Source organism: Propithecus coquereli, unplaced genomic scaffold (genome assembly GCF_000956105.1).
Source record: "Propithecus coquereli isolate 6110/MARCELLA unplaced genomic scaffold, Pcoq_1.0 Scaffold46, whole genome shotgun sequence".
Taxonomy (NCBI): domain Eukaryota; kingdom Metazoa; phylum Chordata; class Mammalia; order Primates; family Indriidae; genus Propithecus; species Propithecus coquereli.
This window is the reverse complement of record NW_012150396.1, coordinates 5,735,850-5,747,056: the sequence shown is the minus strand read 5'-3', so window position 1 is coordinate 5,747,056 and position 11,207 is coordinate 5,735,850. Positions and strand designations below refer to the sequence as shown.

General features: G+C 39.4%; 1 protein-coding gene across 1 annotated transcript in view; it reads right to left on the bottom strand.

Moving 5' to 3' along the window:
• Positions 1-1,846: 1,846 nt before the first annotated feature.
• The window catches only part of PAPSS1 (3'-phosphoadenosine 5'-phosphosulfate synthase 1), an 83,090-nt gene continuing 73,729 nt past the window's right edge, over positions 1,847-11,207 (bottom strand). Inside the window, exon 12 of the mRNA XM_012655127.1 lies at positions 1,847-2,574. Within this exon, the coding sequence (XP_012510581.1) occupies positions 2,436-2,574 (139 nt within the window). The 3' untranslated portion in view covers positions 1,847-2,435. The remainder of the gene's footprint in view (positions 2,575-11,207) is intronic.

Here is an 11,207-nt window from a genome sequence, read left to right as displayed (position 1 = left end):
GAACTCCTAAAGAGGTAACCTACAATTCGAAACAACGTAAAAAATGTTCTTACTGCTATTGTTAGTTGTGGTCTTATTCTGTTCTAAGCTTAAATGGGCACTTAGGATTTCAGGAGTTCCTGAGAATTATTTGTGGGAAAGCAGACATTTTTGAGCCTCATTAGCAATGGAGAAATGATTTCTAAGGCCCTAGTTCAGGAAAGGACCATCTATGTTCCACCCCTGGCTTTAGATGAAAATACAGTGTTTACTCTCAACTTAAACATTTCCCGAAATGTCCAAGGGCTTTATGCTGTGATTCTAAATAGTAACTTCTCTAAACCCTCACTTCTGGAGCTGAGAGTCAAGTCCAGCGAGAATTGTATGTCCAGTTCCTAAACCAACATCTCCACTTGGAATATTCCACTTAACAATAGTCTACAAAAGCAAATATTCCACAAGAGCAAACTTGATAGGTTGCTCCAACCCACAAGAACAGACTACTTGGCATCCTCCTATCTCCTTCTATCTTGTCTCTATTACTAGCACCACCACCATCCATCCATTGTCTCAGACATTTGGAAATATGCACAATTTCTCCTTTCTCCTTAGCCTCTACATCCAAGAAATCACATACAATCCTACCACATAAACATTTCTTGATTCAGCCCTGTTCTCTTCTGTCCCTATTTGCCATTGGACTAAGCCAGACTATCGTCTTATCTTGCCTTAAGCCACATTTCTTGCTGCTTTCCACATTTGATATTGTACACCTTAGCTGCACAAAGGTACTTATAATTTCCAAAATATGCCAACTGTTTCATGTATTTCTCTGTTTGCTTGGAATATGCTTTCCCACCTTGTCTATCCAGCAAACAAGTACTCATCACATAAAACTCAACTCAGGATTCACCGCTGCTGTGAATCATTTCTTACCTCTTCTCACCTCTTACCTGTGATGCCACCTCCTAAACCTAGCTTATTCCTTCTTCTATTCCACCACTATTCATCTGTATACTATTCTAAATACTATTCTGTATACTATTCTGTATACTATTCTAAATACTAATCTACTATTGCCCTTCTAACACTATTATAATCGCTGGTGTATGTCGACGAGCTTCTTGAGACAACTTATCACTACTCCCCATCTCCAACATAGAGACCAGAATGGCAAGTCTGGTACTTATTACTCCTGGTCACCAATATTTCCGGTCTACTCGCCTTCCTGTACCCATGGAAGTTGACATTTCTTAACACTCCTTACATGTGAGTGGGGCTCTGTGACCTGTTCTTCCCAATGAACTAGCAGGTGATGTTTGTCACTTCTAAGCCAAAACACTTAAGAGGTGATGTGTGCTGTTTATGCTTTTCCTCTGAACCTCTTGTTGACATAGTAACAGAAGGTGGTAGAACCTCACCTTGAATGACTAAGGTGAACAGAATCTGTCAACCGTGTGGATCACAAGGCATAAAGAAGAAGTAAATCTTCTTTATTTTAATCCCCTGTGATTTAGAGATCATTTCTACAACATAAGCTAGTTTTTCCTAACTAAAGCAGTACATACTCCACGTATATTCCAAATCCTTGGTGGATTGTTACATAGGTATTTAAGAATATTAGAGAGAGATCTGGGAAAACTGGTTGAGCTTTTACACGAACTAAGAATGCTTTATTATGTTCCCACTTAAAATGATGGAACATAAGCGCCTGCTATCCAAAATTTCACGATGTAACACATGTAAGGAATGAAGTGTTAGATTCCAATAATAAAAGATGCCTGTATTTTCACTCCTCCATGAGAAACTTTTTCAAAAGGAGGAAAGGGTGTGTGTAAACAAAGCAATATAAAAAGTATCACATAAATAAGAAGCCAAAACAATTAATTTTATTGAATAAAGAAATTCATTCAGAACTTACACAGATGATAAGAATATTTTAGATTATAACAACTGAAAGATCAACAGCTGATTGGAAGGATGAAAGGAAGTAGTTTCTATTTTCAATGTAGGAAAAAAATCTACTTGCTACAGATGTCTTGTTAAATTCCCAAAACAAGGTCTAGCCAAGTTTATCGTTTAGTCTTTTTTTTTCTTTCATTAAAGAACGAACACTGAGATTCAATGTGTATACTATTGGTTATAACTAATGTAACAGCTTGAAAAAATCATGAAACAGAAGCATAAATATAATATAAAAAGACAAAATTTTAAAATCATATTGTAGGAATATAACTATAATAAGCAGAAAAGATACATTAAAACCAGCAGTGTGTTACACTAGTTCAAAACATAACTCATAAGGCAGACGCAAACTGACGCTGGTTAAGGAAAATGCTCTGTTTTTAGGAAGCACATCCGGACAGACACCACTACAAATAAATGCTGACGATGACTAATGTGGTCCCCTCTTGCTACCCAGTGAAGCATCAAAGGTAGAATGACTGGCTTAACACCTAAGCCTTCTCCAAGGATTTGTAGTATTCCATCAGCACAGTCCAGGCCTTGGGAGCCATGAAACCTTCGGGAGGTTTCTGGCCTTCTCGGGCAAGTTTGCGCATTCGTGTTCCAGAAATAAACTCAAAGTCTTCATGGCTGAAAGAGAAAGGGGGAAAAAAAAATTATTTCACAATTTTAGAAACTTATAGTGCAATTTTTTTGTTGCTTGGTTTTTTTTTTTTTTTTGAGACGGAGCCTCGTTCTGTCAGCCTAGCTCACAGCAACCTCAAGCTCCTGGGCTCAAGCGATTCTCCTGCCTCAGCCTTCTGAGTAGCTGGGACTACAGGCACGCGCCACCATGCCCGGCTAATTTTTCTATTTTCAGTAGAGACAAGGTCTCTACTCTTGCTCGGGATGGTCTCGAACTCCTGAGGAGCTCAAGCGATCCTCCCACCTTGGCTTCCCAGAGTGCTAGGGTTACAGGCGTGAGCCACCGCACCCAGCCAGTAGTGCAATTTTTAAAAAAAGCATTTGTTCTTTCTGTTTATGTTAGACAAGCTTAATGAAAACAAACTTGGATAAAACAGTATTAGTGAACATCAACCTGATATCACATTTGTCAATGAGCAAAACACACGACACTGTTGAATATTACCCATTTTTAGAATTGGAATTCTTACTGAGACCACTGTAAATTCACACAAAATAGTAAGAAATAATACAGCAAGATCCCCCGTAGCCTTTACCCAGTTTCCGCCCAGTGGTAACATCTTGCATGTCGCAGGCAGAATATTGGTGTAGAAACAATCTACCAATCTTACTCAGATTTCCCCAGCTTTGCTCACACTCATTTCTGGGTATTTAGTTCTACGCAACTTTATCACGTGTAGGGTCAGTATCCACCGCAGTCAAGTTACAGAACAGTTCCAAAACCACAAGACACCTCTGACCCTCCAGTCGCACTTTTACAGCCACACCCATATTTCCTGCCCTCCCTCCCCCTTTCCCCAGCCCCTGGCAACCATTAATCTAGAGCTAGGAATTTTTTTAAAGCAACTCTAAATTGAATTTAGCTAGCACAGATTGAAAACTTTTAGGAAGTTCAAATCTGAAAGGCTAAATGCATACTGGACATTATAAGAGCAAAATCAGATTTTTTTTTTTAAACAACAGCAGTAAGTAGCAATAATCAGTATTATTCCATTGATAAGAGACCACAGAGGTGGTGTTGATAGTTTCTCTCATCTCCACATACACAAAAACACAGAAAAGCCCTCCAGCCATTAAGCACAGGGCGCCTACAGCCATGAGTACACTGTCTACCGGTAATTTCATCCTCCTCCCTCAAACACAGGAACTGACCCAGATGGCCCACCAGGACCCAGCAAGAGTTCTGGGCTGCTCAGGTCACCAGATCACAGGCACTGTTCACTTCTACTTAGCGCTGTATGTTCCCTCTTCTCTTCATTATTTGTGGAGTTAACCTGAGAATCCAGTGAAATCACGAACTGCCAAGTGGGCCTGGCTTCCAGAGGTATGCCAGGTATATTTTAAATAATCACACACACTTCTAGAAATCTAGAAGGAAATAATCAGAAGGGCAGACAAATATGCCAGAGACAGCTATCTGAAAGTTGTTATATGATAGCAAAATACTATAAATCACCTGAAGGTCAAAAGATCCTAAAAACACTATGGTACAGTCCTGAGCAGAATATTATATAGTCGTTAAAGTAAGGATGCGATACAATGTTCATATAATTAACAATAAGTAAAATAATCAGGACACACAACTTTATATACAATATTGCTATGAACTAAATGTTTGTATCCCCCAAAATTCGTATGTTGAAGCCCTAATTTCCACAGTGATGGTATTTGGAGGTAGAGCCTTTGGGAGGCAGTTAGGATTAGATGAAGTCATGAGGGTGAAGTCCCCTTGATGGGATTAATCCCCCTATGAAAAGAGGAAGAGACATGAGATCTTGCTCCCTCTCCCAAATGAGCACACAGCGAGAAGGTGGCCACGGGCAAACCAGGAAAAAGGGCCTCTGGACTTCCCAACCTTCAGAACTATATAAAAATACATGTTTGTCACTTAAACCATCCAGGCTATGGTATTTTGTTATAGCAGCCTGAACTTAAGACAAATATCATTGCAATTTTGATAAACTAGAGAGAGACCGACCATCAAGAAATAGGCCCAAATGTTAATAGTGCTTATTTCTAGGAAGTGGTATTACAGATACATTTTATTTTGTTTATCATGTTTTCTGAAGTTTTCTAAAATAATTTTTTATCAGTTATCACCAACATTATCAAAAGCAAATAAAAATATCAAATTATTATCAATTTTTATGATGAGTAAAAACTTATTTTAAAAAAATCTCTATCCAAAGTGATTTTAAATAATTTTAAAGGTGAAGAGAAAGTGTGATGATTTAGAGTTAGAAAAATATCAGTGGTTAACGCAGGATGGTCTCAGCCTTCTCCATAAAGATGTCAGGTTGCCTTCTGAGGGCAATAAGAACGTGTACAGGAAAGAATTTATCATAGAATCCATCAACACAGCTGACTTTATCTCCAGGCCAGAGGTTACACCTCAGTACAGGGCTTAGCAAGCAAGGCCAGAAAGGAGGTCAAAGGAGCTGAGTGGCTACGGAGGGATCCAGATACGTTTCCAACTGTATCTAAAAATGCTTGCTCCAACCCGACATAAAATTGAAAATTAGTTTAGCTGAGAATCATTTGACAAAATATTGACTGAATGTTTCAGTCCCTTAGGAGGTCCACTTACAGCTCCCTAAATAAGCTTCACTGAGGAAAAGTATGACCCGAAAGCTTTCTTACCATGTATATTTTAACTTAGGTTGCAAAAAAAGAAACATACACAAAGTGCTTGTTCTCGACCGCGATGAGAAAGAAGTGAGAGCAGCTTGCTGAATGACTCTGCCTTAACTTTTTGATTAAAGGAAAAAGGCCAGACCTATTAAAGTCCTTTCTTTCCCCAGAATGCCAAACTGTCTGAAATCCAGAAGTCTGCCTGCATTCCTTCTGAAATTGCATTTTTAAACCAAGGTCCCTGGGCACCTCTTTTCCTGAAGCTATTTCACACTCCATCTGCCCCGCATGCCGCAAGCATTTCTGCATCCCATGGAATGGGAGTTTCCGCTCCCACGTGGTGGTGGCTGCACTCCACCCCAGCTACAGAAAACACATTTTCCTCTGCCTCCTACTTGCATTTCTATCTCTGCCACATGAAGGAGTTTACTTTTTATCAGAATCTAGGTTCAGGGAATTGACACAAGAGCCACTATCTATTATACAATGAAATATTTTTCACAAGTACATCTTTAAATGGATATTATTCTATAGAAATAACTAAATCAAAGATGAGGAATTTCTTGAATGATCTAAAATTAGCCCTGAACTTTACCTGTGAGTAATCAGGAATCTGCCAGAAGCAGAAAAAGCTACTAAATAAAGGACCTTAGGTTTTCACTACAAAGCAATTCTAACTAGGGCCATTTCATTATCCTAGTTAACCAATCTTCCATGGCACCTGGAAAAAGAAACATCATTATGTTTGTTTTTTTACTTCCCAAAACCACTTCGTTACCAATTCTTAGAATCTACAGCAGACAGAATGCTAGTTCTTAAAAAAACAAAAGGGAAGAGGTTAGAGCAGCAGAGAGGAAAAAAAAAGCCCAACATTAGCAGACTATGTGAAATTCTAAATCACACACTGGCCACATGTGGCCAGCATCTTGACTGACTCCGAAGCACAATGCCTCCTGGCCACTTGTTGAAGATTTTAAATCTTTACAACCATCTGCCGTCCCTCATTCCACATATGTGGCCATCAGAGCCACCAAAACAAGCTGTTCACACGAATAAGAGCCGGGGTCAGCAGATGGCCCTCAAGTGTATCTTTTGAAGGTTCACATTAGACCAGCTTTTAAAAAAATGCTAACTAGACAATGAGCAATTCAGAGAAGCAAGAGGGAATTCCTTCTTTGACAGAACTAAAAATAACAGTGGTAACTTGTAAGTAAATCTAACTGACTATTTTAAGTCTAATTAACTTCTCGTCTAACTTGAAAGTAGGTCTTATGTATGCATCAAAACACTAAGAATTCTTAAGACTGGAGTTAAAAATTCCCTCTTCAAAACAAGATAAACAGTTATTTATGGCTTTCTTTGCAGGGACTAAAAAGCATTGGTTAACATCATACATGACAAATTTAAAAATGATTATTTTCAAACCAAAGACCAACTGACATACATGAAAAATGTAATTATCTAGACTCTAATTAACCAAAGTCCTTAAAATTCATCATGTTTTCCTCCCAGCACCCCCGTCTTAATAAATATAAAGGCTAGAGAACAGCTCCTATCATTCAGTCAAGTAATGAATTTCTAGGGTTGCCCTAAAGTGCAGAAGAAACTCAATTTCCTTTACCATAAGGAGTCATGGAATCTGTCATCTTCCACAATGTGGAACAGGGGTCTTTAGCTGAGTGCCAATGGACAGTTTCAAAGGCATCTATAAATATTTTGATGTGCAAAATTTGGGGCTTCTGTGCTTTCAACTGGAAGAGGTACATCACTTTTCATCTACTTCTGAAAGAAGCCTCTGATTACTCAAGAATGGACCTAAACTTTCAGAAAGCTAAACCCAGAAGCTCTCAGATGCCCAATCATCCAAATAAAATTATCTGGTATGAATATGGCTAAACTTTGGTTGTATTAACCCTCCCCTCTCATCAGACTACTGTGGACTGCTTTGAGCACCCGACTGATGTCCCTGGTGCTGCTTCCTGAACAATGCCTTCAAAGAAAGGAGGTTATACAGACAGAAATAATGCATTTTCAAAGAGTTGTGGAAAATGGTATCCCCTAATTAAGTGAACCCATGTACTGAATTCTAGATAACAAGGACATTGCTCTAATTATATTAAGTCATTTCCTTTGTATTTGTCACCAGAATTTCTTTGTTCGTTATTTGCTATCTACTGTTTAGACACGTGACTGTCCTTGTTTATTTAGAAACCAGCACCTCTAGTATCCTCAAAATGCTTAGCTCAGTTCTAAACATGAAAGTAAAAAAAGTCTCTGGAGTGTAAAAAAAAAAAAAAAAAAGGAACATTTTTTGACTTGTCAATAATGATGAAATAATCAAGATGAACATAAGGCCCCCAAATATGCCAATATTGCTATAAACCAATGATTCTCAACAGAGATTACTCTGTCACCCTCTTGCCCATCGCCAGGGCAATCATCCTACAACACACAAGATGGCCTCCCCAGGACAAAGAATTATCTGGCCCCAAATGCCAACAGTGCCAAGGGTGAGAAACTCTGCTAATTGGTAGGCTAAAAAGGAAGAAATTGTGGTTTGATGATACTTTTATAAAAAGTAAACCCCACCCTCCTCCAAAAGGGGCAGAAAATATAAGAAAAATGAGAAGATCCCAAAAGTCACAGGAACAAAGAAAAGCAAGAGAAAACATCAAGGTGCGAGACATATAACTTGTGGCTATTTCCTCCTAGAACTCTATGGTCAGAAAGGTCAAAGACCGACACAGCACAGCTCTAGAGTTTGGGAGGAGATTATGGCAGATCTGAATAGTGTTGCATTTGAAGGTACAGATACAGAAGAACTACACGCCATGTTTTCAGGAGAAAGGGGTGGGAAGAGATGGGCAAGCAGATGGATGCCACCTGCCCTCAGTGATGCCCAGGGACATGAGTGTGCTGTGGGGACGCCTCTTCTGCAGCAGGGAGGGAGCCTCCACACGCTTCTTCACTCAAGTGAAGCCAGCGGGACTTACGGCACAGGCAAAGTATAGCACCAGACACTGACAAGGAGCCATTAAAATGTTTCAAAGAACTTCTAGTAGCATGGAAAGATGTTCATGAAAAGTAAATAAAAAGCAGGAAACAAAATTCTATTATAAACTCAACTATGCTCAATTGTGTTAAATGAATGCCTAGAAAAAGAATAAAGCAAAGTAAAAATACTGGTGATGGCATAGGTGTTTTCTCTTTTTAAATGTTTTCATAATCTTTCTCAAACATACTTTTCATTGGTTGACTTTTTAGGGGGAACTCATTCCATCCACTCCTTATTCATCCAAGAATACAGCAAAATCAGGTTACTCCACTCACCCACAAAAAAGGAACTTTCTAGGAACAGCGGGTTTTAAGTGAGCACACATGACTGAGGTCTATTTTTCTTCCACCAGGCTGGAGTATTAAGAGCACTTGTACTGCTCTGTGTGGACACCTACACCACCCTACCCAAGCACCAGGGAAAATATTCTTTGAACAACTATCTCCTTTGCTCTTTCTTTTTCTCTAGTACTGATGTTTCACAAGAGTGGTCAAATCTGGTCAGGGCTTTGGGATAAAGAGAAAAGCCTGCTTTGGTTCAAGGCTACTTTGGATTCCTGGCATTAAAAAAAACATGTCTTCTATGTAGTCTGTTCCAGCTCTTGAGAGTTCCACCTGGGCCAAAGCCCCACAGTATCACTGTCTCACATTGTTGGTGACTGCTCAGTACAGATCTCCCCTTCCCCCTCTCTTTCTCTCAGATGTTATGATTATAAGCAGCACCTGGGTGTTGCTGGATTTTGTACTGAAAATACCATAATAACATCTTCTTATTGGTGTCTTATCTATCATTCCTAACATTGACTATCAGAGGAAAAAAATCACTTGTATTTTATTTCTAGAAAACATAACTTCCCATCTCTCTAGAATGTTTTCAAGAGGGGTCTGTGAAAGGATGAAGACATAATGTATATTTCCATGTCATCTATTTCATTACTGATTAAAGGAAGTTTGCCATAAAAACTGGGGAGGAAATGATCTTCTATTGGTAAAAACTCAAAAGGGTGCAAAATACAAAAAATCTTGTTCATGAACTGTTTTGTGACATGCAGAAGCAACAGAATCTTGCCATCAGATCACTTTCAGAATCAAAACACCTGTTAGAGAAAACCTAAAATTTACCTTGCATATAAGAATGATGTTGTGAGAAACACAAATCCTACACTAATTCCATCGCACTTCTCCACCTACAATTCTTTCCATTAAAAACCTCTGCCTACCACATCTGGAATTCCAGAGAAGAATACTGAAATAAATTGATTTTTTTATTTTGGTTGTTACTATTTATTTTAAAATGGGGATTAGATTTATGCAATTGTTAAGAACAAAATACCAGCCTTCATGTAATACAGCAATTATGCTACCAGTCCTGCTGACAGTGCCGACTTCAGATGTTCTGAGTCGATCCACGTCCTCCAGTCTCCCTGCTGCCACCCACCCAAACCTAAGCTACCATTAACTCCTGCCTGTACCGATCCATGCCTTCACACTGGCCTCCCTATCTTTCTCTTTTGTAAACTGCCATATCATTTTTATACTTTTATGTTCGGTGCAGACAGTTTCAAACTTGTCTTTGGTTTTATGAACACAACAAGTATAATTACTTTGTAATCTAGGTCTGGTAATTCCAGTATGTGAAGTCTCTGCAGGTATACTTCTGAGGCTGCAGTTTCCATTTTTCTTGCTTGTGGTGCTTTGTTTCCTTGTACACTTTGTCATATTTGACTAAAATTGTTCATTAAATTTACATAATTATTCATAGGAATAAGTCAAGGCCTAGGATGAAGGTGTAGTGCTCTAGGGAGAGTTTACGTTTGCTTCTGCTGAATGCTTTGAGGCATGCCTAAGCAGGAACCATCTAAAACTAATTTCACGGCTTGAAAGTTTTTTGTTTATTTGTTTTAATATCACCCAGGTAACATGAGTTTGGCCCATCTGGGCAGAGCTTTGAGCTTTTGAGCCTAAAGCTCAAAGTTTCGCTCAGTTTCCTGGAGTAAAAGAATGAACTGGGTTCACTTTAGGCTCTCCCTTACACTTGAGGTGGCAGGGAGACCCAGCGAATGGGAGTGTCTCCTGCTGGACTCTCCACGCGATCAGAACCAGAGTTGTTTTCTATTCCCACCTACACTATGAGCCCATGACAATCGGCATGCAAGTTTGCACGGTCCACCAGGGCAAAAGCAGCTTCAGTGCTCAGCTTATCTGAAGTCCTAGCATTCACTTCATGTTTTTGGCCTTCTAGTTCTCATCATCAACTCGTGAGCTCCACAATACTTTTAGGAAAATGTTTTATTTTATCTAACATTGTTAGTTCATTTCTTGGGAAGTCAATCAGTAAATCTAACCTACCTCATTACCAGAAACGTGAACTTCCTTATGTCCAATCCACACTGTAATAACATCATCTTTGAAATGTCCCATCTATTTCAGTTCCTACCTGTCAAAGAATTATCCGGCCCCTAACTATCTCATCCTCCTGCTTTAACTCTCTGTCCTACCCTGCCCTGGCCTTCTTTCCAAACCTCCTGTGATCCTTCTCACCCCAGGATCTTGGTATGTGCTGATCCTTTTATCCAGAATGCTGTTACTCCCTTGGTCACCAGAGAAATGCCTATTCATCTTTGGGGGCTCAGGCCAAATGTCACTCGCTCCAGGAATCCATCCCTGATAGCCCAGATCGGTCGGACAAGTGCTAACAGGGTTTCCTACAGTCTTCTGCCAAACACTCACCACCCTTAACTGTGTTGTCAGCAGTTCATTATCTGTCTTCTTTATGTCCCACGAGGGCAATTACAGTATCTGCCTGTTTCCAACTTACTGCCCACACCTAGCAATGGCACATACATAGTAAAGACTCCATAAGTAGTTAATAAATAATGCAAAGCAAAATCAGT